At 36.3% G+C, this 21,367-nt stretch overlaps 2 protein-coding genes across 23 annotated transcripts in view; one reads left to right on the top strand and one right to left on the bottom strand.

The window, feature by feature from the left end:
• LOC134541305 (gastrula zinc finger protein XlCGF57.1-like) overlaps positions 1-21,367 on the bottom strand; it is a 531,604-nt gene that overhangs the window by 59,913 nt on the left and 450,324 nt on the right. The gene's annotated exons all lie outside the window — the stretch shown is intronic.
• The window catches only part of LOC134541306 (oocyte zinc finger protein XlCOF6-like), a 57,451-nt gene that overhangs the window by 10,873 nt on the left and 25,211 nt on the right, over positions 1-21,367 (top strand). For 4 of the 5 annotated variants that reach the window (XM_063384668.1, XM_063384670.1, XM_063384667.1 and 1 more), the window contains exons 4-6: positions 1,277-1,357; positions 3,932-4,012; positions 6,145-6,259. In XM_063384668.1, coding sequence (XP_063240738.1) covers positions 1,277-1,357; positions 3,932-4,012; positions 6,145-6,259 — 277 coding nt within the window. Of the gene's footprint in view, positions 1-1,276; positions 1,358-3,931; positions 4,013-6,144; positions 7,949-21,367 lie in introns of those variants that run through there. The other variant, XM_063384671.1, reaches the window with a different exon arrangement.

Here is a 21,367-nt window from a genome sequence, read left to right on the forward strand (position 1 = left end):
TTTATTAAAGGCTACTTGAAGAAATGAACGTGTATCTGTTTATTAAGATTTTACCATTACAGTGCGTTTTTAGATACATTTCTTGTACAGCCAGTATTTAAGTGATTTCTCATGAATTCTTAAAGAAATACGATGGAAAAGCAGGGAATTAATTTTGCAAGTCAGTATTATTAATGTGCAGATTACTGTAATTGAAAGGTTCTCTTTGAAGAATTTAAAGCTAGGAACATGTTTTATGACACCCAGCTAACAAAAATACTGATGAGAATATGAATTAATTGTTAATATTATTATTTTAATGTGTTAACGGTTTTCAACCATGGCTGAATTAATTTTATTTTTGCCCTTATGGTTTGCTGTATTTATACCAATCCTGTCTTCTCTAACATTTTACTGTTAGTTGCTACTGACATAGGTACTTTAAACAACATACAAGATCTACTAAATTATGTTCAGGAAATACACCTTTTTTAACAGACATAATGTAGTCTTGCAGGAATACTTTCGATTTTACATAATATTAAATGGTTGGTAAGTTGGTATTTAATATTGAATCATTAATTTGGTTTCAGCTCTCATATAACCTACATAATTTGCTGTTACATTAATTTTTAATAACATAGTAACATGTCTAGAACATGTCCTGGGAAAAAAACCTGGAATTTGGTTTCTGCTAATATAGTGGCCACTTTTTACATCAACAATTGATCAGCCTATTAATTCTCAACATTATAATTGTTTGGTAGTTGTGTAGTCCACACTGACACTCCGTGACTGCGGCTCTGGCTACAAGGTGTTACTGTGTCTCTCCAGCCAATCAGTGGGACTGAAGCAACTGTGATAACTCAGCGACTGGTTTGTGGTCAGATCACGATAAAATGAAGCGCGAAGTTGTGTAAGAATAAGAATTGCATCAATAAGTTTTGAAACAATAATTGTATGACTTTTATTCTTTACGAAGAATAACCGGAACCATTTATCAAAGGTAAAAAAAAATATACTATATATATTACAAAATGGATAAAAATGAAATCATTAGGGGGTGCGTAATCGCAAAGGCACATAAGGGTAAGACACAATCACTGTAATAAAAGAATGTGATGGAGTGGGAGGGGGGAGAGGAGATTACGGTGCGCGACTGGCATCCACAAAGATGTTCTGAAGCCACGAATGACAGATAACTGCAAGTCCGTCTGGCAGCTGCTTGCTGGGCGACCACTGGGCCTGGCAGCCGGCCGGTGCTACTGAGGGCTCACGGTGCTGGTGGTTGTTTCAGGCAACTCGCGAAGTCGGCTGTTCCGAGCAGAAGCCGTGCCAGGTAGTCTTCCCTCCAATCAAGGAGTTGAAGAATGAACCGGTGAGTGCCGCCTGCCTTGTGTGTGGAATATGTTTAAGATATAACCAAGTGGTTGAGCGACAGAACCTACTTCTTAGACTTGTAAGTCTACCTGCCCCTCTGGCGTCTTACTTTTAGACTTATCAGTTAAATATGGCTCGTGGATAGGTCATTTTGTTAGTGATGTGCGAGTCTCGGCATCATCGAGAACGAGTCGAGACAGAAATTTTCTCGATCTCGTCTCGAGATAATTTTTTTGGCTCGGAATTTTCGAGAATTTTGTAAAAAAGAAATAGGTTAGGTAATATAATATATTGAGGCAGCATTTTGCGTTGCGTGTTGAAATAATTAACATATCTTCAACGTAACGTAGATCGAATAAAATAAAATATACTTGTTACGATAATATACACGATAAATTATTAAAAAGTTAAAAACGAAGAACTTCCGTTCACAAGTCACTACATGAAACGGTAAACGTAAACAATGAATTGTGCTGTGGTTATCACATTAAATTACAGAAGAAAATTATTATTTTCCGTTAATAAAACCAACATTAAAGTAAAAAATAAATTATTTTCGGTATCAATATCAAGTATCAACGTAAAACGGTATGGTAAAAAATAAAAATATAAACATGACTGCAGAATTCTTCCGCGATTGCATTTTGTTTTATGGCCTTAGGTTATACACACGGCCAGCAGTATATAACAAGCAACATGATGTTTAAATTGCGGTCCGTATCGATAGTGACATATCGATAGTGGTGAATGTTCAGACTTTCATGATTAAGTACCGTCCATGGCTCAAGGAAACTGTATAGACTATGGAGTCAATAACGTATGTTTACATACGACAGTAGGCAAATAAACTGTTGAGTGTAAAGGTAAAGTTGTAATTGCAATTGCAATTATGGATACTTAATAAAATTATTGAATAATTATGTATGTTTGTCAGATTATTGAGTTTTACTTTTTTGGATCATATTATCCTGTTAACTAAAGTACAGATTTCTCGATCTCGACTCGATTCTCGAGAATTTTTAAATTGCTTTCTCGATCTCGTCTCGAATTCAAAAAAGTCTTTCTCGCACATGCCTACATTTTGTAGTTGCACATACTTACATGGTTTTCTAAACATTTTAACAATTTGAAGTAGTATATTGAGTGATTTATTATTTAAAAATATCTAATAATTGCTATTCATGTTAAAGGTTAACTAAATAATTTAATAAAATCTCCTTTTCTTTTTAAATATGCTGAGTCTACTGTGTGCCCCTTCCCACAGAACAACATGCAGTGAAAAGATGATATAAATTAGTTCACTAGAATACAACAAACGAATGTATTGTGGTTATGATATTGTGCAAGTTATTCATGTAAATGCACTCCACTTAAGGTGGTGAATATTGTTGCCCTTGTTTCTTTACTATTATATTGCTGATTATTATTAATATATTGTGGCATAACTTACCACCCATTCATACCCACTCATAACGGGCGTTTGTAACTTTTTTGCTTGCTGTGTTTTCTCTTTCCGAATTAACTTTGTCATGTTTCCAATTCCGTTCTTTGCAGACACACTGCCACATTTCTGTCAAATTTTCCCACGATTCGTGAAGATAGCAGTGCCCATGAACAATTCCTTTGCCACTTGGAATATTTTTGTATTCCTATTAGCACATTGAATATATTCAACGGCATTAGATAAAGGTCTTTTTTTACTGTACTGTGTTGTGGAATGTTTGGTAAACAAAACAAAATTATTGTAGAACTACATACATTCATTAGAAAACACACCAGAATAGCAAGGAACAGAAGGATTTGTTATTTTGTTTCCCAAGTGGAAGGTTGCAACAGACACACGACTGTGAAGGTGTATATTTAATACACAGTGCTATTGTGTAGTTCTAGCATTAGGCAAACTTCCATTTGTTTTTGCATACAATACTAAATGAATAATTACGTTTAAGGTGTATCAGAGATTGTAAAAATATACGTCAACAGTTTAATGTGTTAAACACTACAGACAGGCAAGTGTTGAATAAGGGAGGTATTATTTTTTTTGTTATTATTAAATTTTAGAAAGCAATTGTTATTTGCAGAAAGTGCATAATTTGTGAAAATGTTGGCCAAGATATAAAATCATTTTACTAATGGGGAAAATGTAGAGACTTTATGATGTTAAGTGAGAACATTATAACAGTGTTCTACTGTAGAGTTGTTTGCATCTGATAAACAGCTGCTTTTTAACTATTGTTAAATTGTTAACAGACTTTACGTTAGGTAAGGTTGCGTTGTAACAAAACTGACATATATTGAAATAGTCTCTGGGTATTACTAACCAAATACAATTTACATCATGTAATCAAGATGTAATGGCCTTTTTGTTCTCTAGCTCAGCTTGGTAAACAAGATATTTAATTTCCATTCTCCTTAAATTCCTTGAGAAACTATGATGGTTACAGTATCAAACAACATGTTAGCGTTTCTTCTAGTATGAGGGTGGTTCTGCGTCTCTCTCAATACTGTGTCATAACATGCAGGTGTTTCCTAAGGCTGCTCATTCATTCCGAGCGATGTTGTGTTGTTTCAGCCGGCAGACGGAGGCGTCTGTGTGAAGCAGGAGCCGAGCGAGCTGGGTTTCCCGCCAATCAAGGAGGAGTTGGATGAACCAGTGAGTAGACTGCTGTGTGCAGATGTGACTATGAACCACACATGGTCTCGAGTCTGCTATACCCTTAAGAAGTACCTTGTATTGTATACGTACCTTCTTTTTGTAGTTTTATTTTACTATAACCTTTCTCAATTTGAAAGATGAATGTTGACGTTGGGTTCGGACCTAGCAACAAAGTGTATTTAGCCCAGCCAGCCCATTCTTGGTCGTGACAACCTGCTGTGTTTCTGGACAACGCTGGCTCTGGCCGGAGAGTGGATGACCCTGTGTCGCTGGCAGCGTGAGAGCAGGCCGGGGAGAGATGGGAGCAGCTCTGTCGGGTGGCAGGAGACCAGCCGCCTCAGTGATCCACTCCGTTACTACACCACAAACCAACCACTTGCTCGATCTGTGTCACAGTTAGCTATGCTAGTTTGGCCTATGACGACGGCGAGTATCCGACCTTCTTCGTACAGGCTTCGAGCAGGCAACATGAACTAGTTACTATTAACTGCTTGTGTATACCGTGTTTTATCGCAGAATCGTCGCACGCGCGTAATCGTCGCAACCATATTTTAGATTGTCATAATTGGAATAAAAAAACTTCTCGCGTAAACGTCGCATGATGTTTTTGGTCCCGCTAGTAGATGCCGAATGCTTTGTGTAGGTATCTTTTCCGTATAAAACGATGTATTTTAAAGTAGAAATCTAATATTTATTCAGTCATTAACACTTACTAATAATTAACGGAAAAATACGACGTTGTTTGGCGTGTAAATTTTCTTATAAAGACGTTTTTAAAAGTTATTTCCTTTATCTGATCGTCTGCGTCGCCGCGGTGTAGGTGTAATCTAAAATTTAATTTCGGTCATATTACTTATTTATTTAATAAACTGAAATACGAAGTTGTCTGACGTGTAAATTTTCTTTTAAAGACGTTTTTAAACAGTATTTCCTTTATCTGATTGTCTCCGTTACCGCGGCGTACCGCTTATAAAAATGTAGCCAGCGCATCATTCATGTTTGGTTATGTTGCTTCCCGTATAGAGCGCGCGCACGTAGTCGAATATCGATATCTCGCCGATTGGATGCAACACGCGCGCTCTGTCAGGTGCCGAGTTAACTACATTTGATAGCCCGCATTCTTTCGTGGCAAGTGTGTACTACGACACGTTAGTTCACGTCTGATTCTAGTGGCTTGCGTTTGCGTTAGAGTTTTTAATGTTAAAGAAAGGTTTTTGTTTAAGGAATTATTAATATAGATTGTTTGCGTGCTCATGTATACTCCGCCTTTTTTTAAATAAACGTACTTTCCTTGAACGGGTTTTGTTTTTATGAATAACTTTACCTAACAAAAAAAATTTTTCCCCACAATGGTCGCACCCATACTTTTCAAACTTGATTTTAGAATAAAATCTGCGACGATTATGCAAGAAAACACGGTATTCCCCGTATCACGTGGGTGGCATGCAAAAATGTAAGTGGTTACGTACTTAATTGAACTTTCATTTTGTATAAATACCTTTTCAGATCCTTCCTTAAAGTATGTCATGGAAATTTGCATTTATGTGTATTTATATTTATTATTGTTTGGCCAGAAGCAACTTTAGTAGTAGCCATTTAAAGGCAAAAAAGTTTCTTAGGCTCTTTTATTAGGAGGCATTTTAGCATCACATTGATACTAGTATCTCTATTAAGTTACCTTCACCCGGTTTGATTGAGCACGAGCCTTATAGTGGACTTAAGATGTGTTTGCGAACCTTAGTCTTGTTGGTGCTGCATAGACGCAGTAAATGTTTGATGTACAATTTCCTCACTTATGTAAGTTTTTTTCCTGATGCATAGGATCCACATGTCAGTTGTATATTAGGTGTTTAATTGCTCCGTGAGACCAATGAGGATGCTTACTGTCTATTTGCATATCTTTCTTTGGGCCTTTAAGTCAACTATGAGTAAAATAGCTTGGATAAGCCTATAAATAAGGTTCAACATAAACCTTAGAAAGCTGGTAATCCCTAATTGGCATAGGTTTTTTTTTCTAATCTTATAATTCATAATTTATGTAAGCTTAAATAATTTTAAAAACCATGTTCAACATTACATTTGTAAATTTGTTAGGTGCTGGGGTGACATGGCTGGTGTTTGTGTTGCAGTGTGAAGACAGCTGGCAGCCAGAACCCGGCAGTTCCTCTGCCAGCCAGGACTACACTCTGTGCAAGCAACAAGTGAAGGAGGAGATAACTATAGAAGAGCACCCTATAGCTGCAGGTACTTGCAATACTCTATACCTACAGTGTTACACAGGTTATACTGGGCAGTAGCTAATACATATGTCTGTGTGGGTTAAGTGGTGAGTAGATGTGTTGAGTGCACAGTGCAGCTACATAGCATGCTTATGATTAGGGCTGTTCTGATACCGATACATGTATCGGTTATCGGCCGATATTAAGGTCATAGCCGATTCACAGTAATCGGTAGTAGTATCAGTGCAGATATCGCTAAAGATATTTTATTTGCAATTTCACGTCTAAGCCATAAATACTGTTACCACTTACCTTACAAACAAAGAATTTCTCATGTTTCAGAATCAAATCCCCATAATTAAACAATAAACAACATACAAACTAGATAGGAATTTTTTTTCAGGTTAGGGCATTGTTTACCTAAAGTAAATAAATCCAGATATTTGAAGTTACAGTAATTGAGAGGTCTGAAACCAACAGAAATTTATTGGTTCAGTGCATATTAAAACCATGGAAAATGAACGAAAAGGTACATTATCTTTATTTACCAAGACCAACACATATCCTTTCAATAACGATTCTGTAAATACACAACATACCGTATTTTATCGAGTACGGCCACCTTTTTTTTCTCCTAATTTCCACACGAAAATTATGATTCGGCTATCTACGCACTTGTTAAAAGAGGATAAAAATGTTTTTCAGGGACAAGAAAATACGCATTCCATCACTGTTGTGGTGGTGTCGCCATTTCTCAGAGTGTTTAGAAAGACGTACCACTACTCCTTGGTATACATACCAGTTTTCAGGGTGTCGAACCAAGATACTCTCGACTTGGGGGTCAGTGTGTTCAATTAGAGGTCTGCGAGTACTCGAAAATCGAGTTTGAGCCGAGTACTACTTCAAGCTTGAGCTCGGCTCAAAAAAATTGTTAGGCTTGAAAATTTCGAGCTTTGACAGCATCAGGTTATTTGGCCGGAAAGCATTGTGACGGTGTTTTACTATTTATGGGAAAAAATACAGTAAAACTGGCTTACTAGGTCCTGCATGGTAGGTTTTTCTGTATAAAGCATTTAAATTGCCCGGGGTCTCTTCATTCACGCCATTTAATGTGTAGTATAAAGTCCCGTTAAATTTTTTTCTGAAAATTCCTGTCTCAAATAGTAATGGCGCACGTAAATATGAAGAAAAGAAAAATGAACAACAACTTACGAAGAAATATGGATGATGTACCATAACTACAGTACAAACCCAATACATACATAGTTATTTTAAGATAATTACCGTAAAAAGAACTAAAGATTCTTTGTAGACACCATAATTACTACAGAAGCATGATAGCTACCACATTTGCACTATAGTTACCGTAACAACCGAGATGTATATTTACCGTGATGGTAATGTATTTATTTATAACAAATTAAAATTGAAGAACATCATTGAAAAAAAAAAGGATCTTAAATTTTGTTTTTGTTTTGTTTGTGTTATGTTTGTGCCAGTAATTTTGCTCTAGGTATTTTTTTTTTGAATCTGTTGGTTTTTTTTTAAGTGTAATCTCAAGCACTCCTAAATACAGTTACTTTTCAGGAGCAAAATCAGTATTTGTTAATATGTAAATTAAATAAACACAATTGATTAAAAAAATGCCTAGCATATTACAATTTAGCATACATTTTACTAAAAATTGTAACTCTTTGCAAAAAAAAAAAACAAATAAGAATTGAGAGTATCTGTTTTGGTATCGAATCAGTGGTGTTATCGGAGTATCGGAATTGGTATCGGAAATTGAGGTATCGGAACAGCCATACTCATGATTGCCATAGTCTATTGAAAGAAGTTATAATGCACTTACAGTTTTAATTTCAAAATTTTTACATCAAAACATATTTTTTACAATTTTTAGCAAAGTGACAGCACATTAAGTTTTTGTAAGACAAGTGAAATAGAATTTTTTCTGAAAATTTTAGGGAACTTAACATTCTGTAAAACAACAAGTCATTGCTACTTTACTACCATTTCAAATACAAAATTAATTCAACTAAAATAATGGTTTTTGGTTTTAAAAGGAATCATAAATTCATATGTTTTTAAAATTACAGTAGAATCTCGTTATAGCGAGCACAGTAGTAGCGAGAACACGGCTATAACGAGGTATTTTTGAGGAATTTACGGCGTGATCGCTTGAAGCGCGCTTTTGTTATTTGTCTGCTTTATCTCCACCCCTCTCGCTCGCCACTAGACATTTTGCCGTTGACGCCGTCACATTCTTCAGCCTTGCAGTCGCCATCTAAGTGCGTGGCTTTAAAAATAGAATCCCATCCTTTCTTTCTTTTATCAAACTTCCATTAGTTATCTGTGCCGTGTGTAGACAAAGTTTGAGATTGGAACAGAAACAACGTAAGAAAGTATTTTTTACAAATTAGAAATATGTATGTTTTTGTTTTTATAATCGCGTATTTTCACGTTTTTTTTTTTTTGTTATCTTAAAAAAGATAATATTTAAAAGCCGCTCAAATGAGATTTAATTGTTTCTTGTTTAACAAAAACTATTAATTATCAAATATTGTTCATTGTTTATATTCTATTTATTATTATTTACGCGACGTCATACTGTACGCGTACGCAATATGACTGGATTCGTTGCTGCAACATAACATAGCATGTTATGCGGTTTCAGAAGTAACGAGTAACGTAACAATAGTAACGAGTACTAATTGTTATAGTAACGAATACATACGGGTACAGTTTTTTTCGTTACTTTTACACCACTAGTAGGGATGTACCAATATTGAAAAACCGGTTACCGATTACGATTAACCATTCACTAAAAAATTCGAATTCAGCCGATGTTCCAAACCGATTAAGAATACTGATTATATTTGCCCGATTATTACATACATAAATTAAAAAAGAAAGCAAAGAGAACAAAATTGTGATTAAAATTGATGTAATGGAGGCATGGACCATAAGTATACATATGTATAGAATGCAGACAAAATCATTTTTATTTACATAAATATTTAAGATTTTGGTAAGCTAGCTAAGGCATTGCACAAAACCTTAATAGCTATAGTTAATTGCTTTTAGATTTTTGTGAAGAAATACAAGCTGATTGTCTTGGTGTGGCTTCAAGTTGCATCGCTTCTTCTCACTAACAAGTCCAGCTGAAGAAAATAATCTCTCTGATGCCACTGAACTTGATGGGACATTTAAAAACCGCATAACGACACTTTTCATTCCAGGAAACATGTTTTCATGTTTCCAATAGTCTAGTGGATTTGAAGCAATTGGCTCTATCTTCTTCTTTAGATAACTTTCCACTTCATTTTCTATCTGATCTGAAAGAAGAAAAAAAAAACTTGATACATACTGCAAATCAACAACTTGTTTTATTCACATAAGACATTTCATTATATAGGCCTGCCTAACATACCAAAATGTAATTTATTTTTAAAATGATTCAAATTACCTTCATTCTCCATTTAACTGTCATCTTTCTCATCTATGAGTTCTTGGAAAATGTTTACAAGTGAACAGCTTGCTGTTGAGCTTGAAGGGGCTCCTTTAGGACTCTGCATATCACAACCAGTGTCTGATGATTCCAAATTAATGGCTTGTGTCATCTCTTCACGAAGCCACAGTCTGGATTTTCTTACTACCTCCTGGGAAGAAAAAAGTTTACACTTGTAGCGTGGGTCCAATGTGGTTGCCAAAACATGTGGCCGTGAATTCTCAAGAAATGAAAACCTAGTTTCTAGGGCTTGGAGGATGTCAGCTACTGAAGGTTTAAGTGATGAAACGTCCAGTTTCTGTAGCCCCCTCTTCAAAGTTGCTACAAGTGGAATCACATCTGCCAACATACAGTTAGCTTCATTTGTTTTAAGAGTAACTTGCTCAAAAAGTTCCAGAATTTTTATGATTTCAGCCATGAAAGTCCAATCTGATGCACTGAAGTCACACCCAACAATTGTGAGAGTTGGTAGAACATCCTGAACTGGTAACCTTAGCTCGAAAAGTCGGCGCAACATGTTTAGCGTTGAATTCCACCTGGTTGGAACATCCTTGATCAAGTTCTTCTCTGAAAGATTCATTGCCTTTTGCGAGGCAACTAGCGCTTTTCTTGCTACAACGGAGTGGTGGAAATGTGATACCAGACGCCTAGCCATCGGGATTACCTTTCTTGGTATGACACTAGACACAGTTGTATTCACAACTAACTGTATACAGTAGAATCCCGCCGATGCGACCCCCCTCTGATGCGTCCATTCCGTTTATACGACCGTTTTTTGAGAAACCGTGAAACATTTGAGCAGAGAGAGTCGAAAATTTGAGTAAAATCGGCTGAAAAACAAGTCTGTTACACTTTGTTGGGTGCTAAGTGTTCAAGTTTATCTTGGCGAGCGCTGTACTGTAAGCAGACAGGCATACAAGACGGCTAAAAATAGATACCACCCCTTGACTGTCCACGCTAGCCAATACCGGTAATCTGCGCGCATCACCTGATAGCATCTACGCGCGCGTCTATTGCCGTCCCGGTCCCGTGCCTTTGTCTTGCGACTGGTTAGTGTGATCTTGCCAGCTGCATCTCAGGTGTCACTGTTCACACAAAGCTGTGTTCACTGTGTTAACGACGTCGCCAGGTGTTTGGTTCTCGGCTATTTTTCTATAACATCGCTGACTTTGCACATGCGCAGATAAACAAAAAAAAAAGCGTGGAAATATGCTATACACCTCGGACTCGCATACCCCGAACAATGGGTTCCGATAAATACTCGCGCTACATGAATTCGCGTCACGCGAGTTCGGCTATGCTAGCCGGCTGGTGGTTATTTTCGTTCAAAACGTGGCGAAAGAACTTGTGTGGATCAGGTAGAAAACATTCGGCTATAAACGAAAGATATAAGAACAATGCTATCCTGAAATGCTGTGTCATGTTTTTGGAGTAGATAATCACAGCGACAGACCGACAGGATGCGCTCCGGCCCTTGCCGTCAGCGATGTTTATTTTGACAGCTCAAGCAATTATCTTTTCCACGTCCCTTCGCAGCGTAAAAAAAGGAAGAAAAAAAACACGCTGGAATGCAGATGGAAAAGTAACTATGCATTAAAATAAATATATTTACGGCCCTGCTAAATTTTTCTATTCAATAAAATTTGAGGTGGTAGTGATTTTTCAGCAGAAACTGCTGTGTGACTAATAAACAAATTGAATCATAATAACTTATAAAGTATTTATTAACGGCGAAGGACAGTCGTGTAAGCCCATAAAAATATTTATTTTACCGAGAATGGACTGTACAACCTGGCTTTTGCCGCACGCGGTGTGGGAGGGGAGGAGGATGCTGACAGTTTCTCACGCAGTAGTTTGTAATAAGGGAGGGAATGTGTTGAAATGATAGTTGGAAAAGGGGGGGGGGAGGGTTGTTTTTACATGGTTTGTGGCTCTGGAAGGGATGACCCTTGAAGAATTAGCAGGGGATGGGAGAGGTAAGCGTCGCGTCACGTCACGTAATGACGTCAAGCCGCCGCTACCGCCAGCCTGGCCGGATGAGTTTCTTAAGCTCTCTCAGAAGCTACCACAGCGGCTTTTCGTGCGGGTGGGTTAAGATAACATGACAGCTGAGACGGCTTTTCGTGCGATAGTGGACGCGCCGAGCTCGGCTAGACACTGCCCGAGCGGCATTCACGTGTATGTATCCGACGATGCGGTGACACCCCGAATTCTCTATTGCGACCATTGTGTTTATAAGTCCGTTTTTCCGGAAACCGTGAGGGGTCGCATCAGCGGGATTCTACTGTACTGTGTGCCATACACGATACTGAAAGTTTGCCTAGGATACCTGGTGCTCGTATCATGTTTGCAGCATTATCAGTCACAATATAATCAACTTTGTCAAAAATGTCCCACTTTGTAAGGCACTGTTAAATATTGTCAGCTATTAAGACTGCAGAATGAGTGGGTCCTTCAAAAGGATGAACTTCCAAACAGAAGTGGACCATTTGCATATCATCTGTGATCCCATGTGATGTTAAACTCATGAAATCCATCATTGCTGCATATGACCATATATCCACAGTATGTACTTCAAAACACTTAACTTGTTTTTTACCTTAAGGATAAATTCTTCATATATATCTGGTAATAATGTTGTGGAAAAGTGTTTCCTAGATGGCAGTTTATAACGTGGCTGAAGAACTTGCATCAGTCTAATGAAACCTTCATTATGCACCACAGAAAAAGGCTGAATGTCTGTACAAATCATTTCAGCAACTGCTTTTGTTATTGCTGTAGCACGAGGATCACTATCAGTATATTGCTTCCCTTTCTCAAACATTGATTGAATAGAAGGTTGCCGCAATATTTAGTTTTCAGATGATGTGTTTTTGAAAGTGTTGCTGCCAGTCGCCTGACAAGGATCACATGAACCAGATGGTGTTGCACTCTGACACATACATTTCGTCTTTTGTAACATCCTGCATCTTAATTTTCGTATAGTGGAATCTCTTAACATGGCTCCACATATTACTTGTAGTGAAAGACGTTTTGTTTCCATGTACGCCACCACGCGATATTTTTTGAGAACAATATTTACACACTGCATATTTATCGTCCGGCCCGGATTCTAAAAAAAAAATATTTCCACACAGCACTGCGACTAGGCGTACCCATGATTATTATGCAACATTAAATAGTGAATGCAATGTATAACAGCTGTTAACAAATATTTATTTTGGTAAATGCCAACAAATAGAAAACTTAGGAAAATATACTGTAATATTTGATCAAAGAATTCGTCACTCCGTTTACGTAATGTACGGACGTGCATTAGTGACTAGAAAACAATAAATCAATCTACAGTCGCCGAGTCGTCTTCGCTAACAGAGACATTACCAATATTCGAAAAATTAATTTCAGTCGCAAATAGAAATATTCCTAAAAACGACCACCAACTATCGCAATCGTGAACTTTTATTCCTGGTTAAATATTTGTTGTTAATATACGGTAAAAATAAAAAGTAAAGAAGACTTTTCCGTTATTAAAGCGACTTCAATCATAATAAAAAATAATAGAAAAAGGTTCACGTATACAACGGAAATTCCGGTGAAATGAGATAAGTTGGCCAAATTGTTTTTGTTCATCACATGACGTGCGTAACCTGAACGTAAAATGAAGATCTTGTGATGATGCTGTTCAAATAATATTATTGTGTTTTATACTGTTTTATGTGTTGTATTTTATTACAAGCGGCACTCAAAGCAGTTGTTTGATGCATGGAGCTAACAATAATGGAAATACTAGCCATACATGCTAGAAGAAAATCGTCATTTGAATAAAAAAGAGTATATTTAATTTATTAGACAAAGTTTCTGAAACTTTCAGCGTGTGTGTAGGCCTACAGTCCGAACGGTGTTTCGTGAATTAAACTTAAAAAGAGTTTACTATTTACCGTTAAAAGAATATATTAGCATAATTGACATGTTTTTCTTATGATGCTAAGAGATAACTATGATAAATATAATAAGAAAATGTTGACAATTTTGTCTCAATAATCAGTAGAGATATCACCGATTAAGATTAATTACCGATTCTCTATTATCGGGCGATTACAGTTAATCGGGATTCGAATCGGTACATCCCTAACCTGTAGTAGGCACTACCGTATTTATTTCCGAATCGCTAGGACAGTTTTCTTGTAACTTTTGTTTCGGTCAGTTGTTGGGGTATCTGTCCGGGAAAGGGGTGGTGATGGTTTGAGTTTAATCCCAAATTTATTTTCTAAAAAAGTTGACAGGTTTCTTTAAATGAAAAAAGTATAGTTTTCCAGTGAATATTTCGTTTGAGGCGTACGTGCATTGCCGCAGCCGCACTCCTGCTTTTTTGTAAGGAATTAAATTGTCGCGCTACACTAGCACCACCTGTTAGCCACATCCCGAACAACATGGCCGCCAGCAGACAGCCCGCTTCGACAATAGATAGCAGGACAATGCTGCGTCGGCCGCGGGCTGAGATGCTATACTTACATGGCGTGGTAGGGTATTATATTCTGGTTATTTTGACGAAATCGGTGATCGCATCCGTACTTATGGGGTATCGTTTTAAAGAGAATTCACACATCTGCTCACAGAAATTAAGATTTCGTTAATATAACCTGTTATTTTCCAATTATACAGGTTTAAACTCAATTTTTATGCTATTTTCGGTTAATTTTTATTTTTTGGGGGCCAAAATTTGTCCAATTCTGTTATAGCGAGGACACGGTTATAGCGAGGATTAAACCCAGAACTGTGACACCTCGCTATAACGGGACTCTAGTGTATTTCTAATGAATACACAACATGGTTTATAGTTGATAGATTTTTTGCAGAAAACATGCAGTGATACTCAGTAACGGAATCAATAATTGGTGGTTTTAATGAGTATTATATTATTTACAATTTAAGCACATATTGATAGTTGTGATCCAAGTACATTTACATACAGTATGCCAAATGGATCCAGGGCTTCAAAAACTCATGTGTTTAGAAACCTTTCACGTGTTTTCGTACTGATAAATCATATTTTAGTAGCACGCATGTAAGCCCAGAAAGCATAACACAGTCATATAATGTCAGAATAAGTATTTAATAAGTTTTATTACTTTTGAGTTTTGAGTCATATGATATATTTTTGTCTATAGATTTATTTAAATTTTTATGTAAATATACTAGTAAAAGCCTGTTTTTACGACTCCATTTATTACGACCACTTCTCTTTTATGACCATTTTTTGAGTAACTTTGAAAAATTTATATTAAAAAATAAAAAAAAAATTGAAGAGTATTGGCCCAAAATTCATTCCACGCACGTTTCCCTGCATTTCTCTTGGTGAGCACTGTGTTGACACCCCTCCCTCTTGCTGATCCTCTCCTATCACTGATAGCCGATCCGTGGCACCCGGTTCGAAACCTGGCACTAGCCTTCGTGATATCATATGTCTTGCTTTTGGGCAGGCTACCCTCTCGCTTTTGGGCAGGCTACCCTCTCAGCTAACCTCAGTTATTACAACTTGGATTGGTGCTCTTTGGGATACCTCTTGGTTTGAATTATTGTTTGCTCACAACTCATTATGCATTGTTTTACTCACATAGTAGACTCCCGATTATCCGGATTGTGGGTCGACCGTGTCATTTTTCCACAATCCCTGAACGCAAAAATAATTTATGAATTTTTTATGTCTTGGCGAGCACAATGGCAATGGCACTTGCGTAGCATTAAATGCGACGCAGTGAATTAGTAATGCAACTAATTAATAATGTGACGAAATATGAAACATTAGTTTTTTCTTTCTTCAATAGCTATTCGCTTCCTTCGTCGTATATTTATTTCTGATGACGCCCGAGTTTCAGCCACAATTTATATTCTGCCATCCTGCATGTCAGGCGTGTCAGCAGCAGCTCTGGAGAGAGAAGCCATAAGCTGTCAGGGCTAATTTACCTCGCTCTTACTAGGATGCGCTAGTTGCAGATCACCGTTGGCAACAACATTTATTCTTAACAATAACTATTTAGTACCTCCCCTCTTTGTGGGCCTGCCCTCGCTCCATCACATGTCACTGTCCTTATCCCACATCTTCCATTCAGGGATTCCCGTACAACCTATACCTCCCACACACCGTCTACAATGATGACGCAACTTACGAAACTATTGCCCTCGCACAAAGAACCGGCTATGCTACAAAAATGACAGCGAAATATTACGTTATCACTAGTGGTGCACCGATATGACTTTACCGATTACCGATTCGATTACCGATTATGAGAGCAATAATCGGCAGATACCGATTCAGTTACCGATTATAATGAAGAAATTTTTTTAAGTGTAATAATGCACACAAAAATTTTTATTCCCATGTGAATTTAATAACAAGATAAGGTAAAGTCGAGAATACAGTTACAGGTAATAACAGTATAAAAGTATATAAAATACACTATTAAGTCATTGCAAAGTGTAAATTAAATTAACTTCTATTTATATTTGTTATTGTAAACAACTTGAACTACAGTCTAATAATTGTAATTTACAATGGGTAAGTTTTTTTGCGGAAAACTAGCATTATTATTGACTATCACATAAGGTTGCATCAAGAAATTACCGTTTAACAATGTAAACATGCTGCTTTATTTTGTTCACTTGAGTTTATAGAAAAATGTTTCCACACTTCACTTTTTTTCTCCCTACTCGCCATCTCACTATAATTATATAAAAATGACTAAAAACCAATACTAGCACATGTGATTTTATTAATGTTGACTGAATATATAAAAATATAAATACTTTTTCACTTATCACGTCATACAAATAACAAATGGATAATGTTACCAAAGACGCCCATAACGAGTTTGTAAAACGCAGTGATAAAAACTAGAAGGCATCGGGACCACGATTTTGAACCGCTACTACGACTCGAAAAGATCGATTGTCATAGAATCCACTGCAACTGTTTGTGGTATTTTGATTGCGTGCCATATATTTTACGTCTCTGGCTATAGGTATTGTACAAGGCCACTAAACAAAAGACGAAACGTAAATAAACGTGTAGGAAAAATGTCTTTTTTATTGTTCGAGGCAATGAGATTTATTAAACTTAACGAAATATCTGTAATTATATGACGGGGTTAGATGAATTTTGTAATATATACAAATATTACCGTATTTCATCCTAAAATGTGTAACAAAATATTACACGGTAAAAACCTACTTAATTACGCCGGGACGTAAATAATCGGCAAAGTAATCGTTAAGATAATCGCCGATTACGATTAATCGGTAAGTACCCATAATCGCCGATTACGATTCATCAGTATCCGCATCGGTGCACCACTAGTTATCACATTTTTTTACGAACAAAGACGAATAAAGAATACTGATAAATTATATGACTCATAAGTAGGCCAAACTAAGTGAATATCCAGTTCAATGACTTTTTCATAACTAAATAAACTGGCTATCAGAAACATCAAAAATGCATGAAATAATACAAATTCTGATTATAAAACAATTGGTAAACACATAAATGATTCTTCTTAAGAATTAACAATCTGTTACTTAAATGATATAAAAGAGAACTAACTTAAGTGTTTACTACAAGTTAACATAATAAATTGTAAATTAAACTTTTTATCAAGTGGGAAGGAAAGTAATCTGGGTTGCTATAACTGGTCAATTGTTTGCATGAAAACTTGTTGGCTTCTATATTTTCTCTATTTTTAATAATATTTATATTTCTAGACCATGGTGGTATATTTTATTAGATTGCTGCACGGAATTGAATACCAGACTGCAGCCAATATTGCCAACACACTTGCTTACACGGTGTGTACGAACTTGTTTGTAGCTGTTCTCAAACTGGATGAAGTCAAATGCACAATCTTTTCTTTTTTGTTATTTTAACACACAATTTTACACTGTGTGCACGAACTGCATCATAACTGTTCCAAAACTACCTTAAGTGCATCAAATCCACTGACTTTGAGCAAAATTGGAGGAAATAAATAAAAATTAGCTTAACCTAACATGGGTTGGTTTCGGTTCAGGTTGGTTAGGTTATTAAAATTTTGTTAACCTAATTAAGTTTAGGTTTTATAAAGGGGAAAACTTTGTACAGTTTTTACCTATTGCTTTTCGTATATTTATCATGCTCTGTGTTATTATCAAGAAATCTGTGTTAAATTCAGTGTCTGAGTTTTGTATTATAAGTAAATTTGCAACATGAACACACGTAAATTTGCTCATTACGGAGTGTAGAGGTATAGGCATTACTGATGAGACATGAAAGATTCTCTCTTGTTTTTTATTAAAGAAAACTGCTATTAAAGTAAATTTATATGTAGTTATAAAAGCTGGTCAATTTCGGGCCAGAGATTACCCATCACGGGTTTGCCAAAATTGTTTATTACTACCTTTTCCCCAATCTATTACGACTCGACCAGTGTGAATATTAGTTGTTTTTTAGTTCAATAAGAATACTGATACCAACTTATTTGTGAATACGAATATTGAATTCAAATAGTAAGAATGATAGAATACCACTTCAAAAATTTTTTCACATCATGTAACAAGTAGGGATGGGTTGAGTACACATTTTTATCGATTCCGATACCGGTACCGATTCCTAAATTTCGATTCTCGATTCCGAGTCATTCCAGTTTTAGATTCCTGGTAATTCTGGTCACATAATTAAAACTATTTAAGAATTGAATGCATTACATAATGATAATAACATGCATAAAGGATAATTATAAACTTAGGATTAAATGTTCAGCATCTTCCACAAATAAATCCTGTATGCGAGACTGTTAAAGAGACTTGCCATACATAAACAATAAACATAAAATAAAATTGCACTATAATGGTTATGCAGTTATGCACATTATATTCCTTCAAGTTCTTTGCTCAAAAAAAAGCATCTTTGCTTGTTCAAGGAGTGACCAAATAATTTTTGCGTCACTTCTACAGAATAGACTTTCGCTGAAGACTGTTAAAAATGACACTTGTACATATTGATTATTTATACTTCACTGCAAGTGTAAACAAGAGTAGGTAACAAAACCTGTATAGCTACACTACAAATAAGTTTATTATACAGTTATGGTTATGAAACAAACATGTGGCGAAACAAAATATGATGATACACTATTATATCATACAAGTAACAGAAAACATTGTATATCTTAAAAATTACATAATATATATTATAAACACAAGTAACTCATAATCTAGAGCTTACTTAAGAAAAAAAATATTTTAAGACGTGGTAATACAAATTATTTTCTCTTCAAGTTCTTGTTAAGGAAAACGAGCATCCTGACACGCTCAGGGTCCAACCTGTTCCTTTTAGTGTCACAAATGTGGCCACTTGTGCTGAATAGCCTTTCACTGAAGACTGTTGAAGGCGGTATGGAAAGGTACTTCACTGCAAGTTCATACAGGGTAGGAAATTTATGATTCTTCTTCCAATACTCTGCAATGGAAGATTGTGCTGGCAGTGTTTTTTCACTCAGGTACATTTCAATCTCCTTTTCAGACTGAGCGACTTTGTCAGCTACCTCTTCTTGCTGCTCAAATATTGTAGAGTATTTGGACCAAATATCTTTGGGATCAGAGTATGCAGCGCATGTTTTGTTTGGTAATGATTCACATTCAGAGTCACCAACCTGAAGAAAACAAATAGGCAGTAAATAACCAACATAATATTGACAGATTTTTAAAGTTATATATTGTATATAATTAATCATTACGTAGGCCTACCTTGTGAATATTCAACTGTTCAACTTCATGCAGAAGTCTTTGTTTTGCATTATGCAAACTGTTACTATCTCTAAATGGAATACTCTTGAACCTGGGATCTAAAAGAGTGGCCATGGCAAGGGTTTTATCACTTTCAACATCTTTGAATCTTTGCACCAGTGAAGCCAGAAGATCATTTTTTAGGCCTTGTAGACCAGATCCTTGTGGTGCAGGTTTTTGTAACTCATGTTGTATAACATGCACCAGAGGAATAATCTAAAATTGAAAAAAAAAAAAAAAAAAAAAAAGATAAGTTGACTGATCAATGTTATGCTTTAATAATTGTTCACAGATGGTAGAGTAAGTATAACTTACCTCAGATGCATTGGAATTTGCAGAACTCACTTGTAAAGTTGCATTGTTGAAAATTTCGAGCACTGAAATACAGTGATCTATGACAGTCCACTGAGAACTGTTTAATACTGTTTGGGAATTATTAGTTTCACTGCAAGCCAGTATAACAGCTTGTTTTTGTTCAACAAGTCTTTTTAGCATGTGGAGGGTGGAATTCCACCTAGTTGGCTCATCTTGAATGAGTCTGTGATTTGGAAGTCCTGCCATATTTTGACACTTTGCAAGAATTTTGCAATTTTTGGATGAATGTTTAAAGTGACCAACAATTCTCCTGCATGCTGCAGTCAAATTTGAAACAAGCTTCGAGTTCAAAAATGCATCTTTCAAAACCAACTGCAATGTGTGGGCAAAACAGGAGATGTGTTCAAAAGGGGATGCTGACAATGCAGCAACAACGTTACGTCCGTTGTCTGTGACCACGGCAACTACTTTATCTTGGAGGCCCCACAGAGTAATTGTTTCAACAAGAAAGCTGCACAGATTTGATGCTGTGTGGGAAACTTCCAGGAAAGGCTTCACTTCAATACAGTAGTGTTTGAAACTGAAATCGTTGTCAATAAAATGTACCGTAATGCTAAGATAATCATCTTGTGAGGTTGAGGTCCACAAGTCGGTTGTAATTCCAATATATTTTGCATCTTCAAGTTCTTTTTTAACATTTTCTTTCAGGTTTGAATACATTTCAGGGATAAGTTTGTTCGAAAATGTTTTCCGTGTCGGTATTGTGTACCGTGGTTATAGCGCCTGTACCAGCTGCCTGAAACCTACATTCTCTACGATGCTGAAAGGTTGTTGATCAAGGCAAATCATTTGAGCTATCAAACAATTAAATTTTTCGGCACGTTTATCCCCTGGCTTAAATTTTGATTTTTCTGACAAGAAATGTGCCAGTGTTGGTTGGCAGGTCTCATGCTTTTGTCTACTAGTACTGGGCTGTGCAGAAAAAGGTACAATATTTTGGAAGGTTTTTTTTTCAACTACCAGTGAAGAAGCATCTTCACATAAAGTTTGTTTGCTAGTACTAGGCTGTGCACAAAAAAGTCCAACATTTAGACGGGGGTTTTTAACAGGCGATAACGCCGATAACATAACATCTTTGTTCAAAATGGGTTCAAAGGTAGCACTACTTTTTTCTGTGGTACCTTTTGACTTGGTTGGTGACAGTGCTGTAAACAAAAGTTTGTTTTTCTGCAAACACTCTGTTTTTTCTGGTAGTAATGTGTGCCGGGATTTCAAATGCTTCATTAAATTGGTTGTAGATTTGGAAGTACCGCCCCGTGAAATTTGCGCACTACAATGATTACAAATTGCATATTTGTCATTTTCGCTATTGATGCGAAAATGTTCCCAAACTTTAGACATGTTGATACAATATCAGACCATTCGACACGTAATTTGAAACGACAGTCGGCGAACATTCGTTTTACTAACAAACTAGCAAAACACTTGAAA

This window comes from Bacillus rossius, chromosome 18, assembly GCF_032445375.1.
Source record: "Bacillus rossius redtenbacheri isolate Brsri chromosome 18, Brsri_v3, whole genome shotgun sequence".
NCBI lineage: Eukaryota > Metazoa > Arthropoda > Insecta > Phasmatodea > Bacillidae > Bacillus > Bacillus rossius.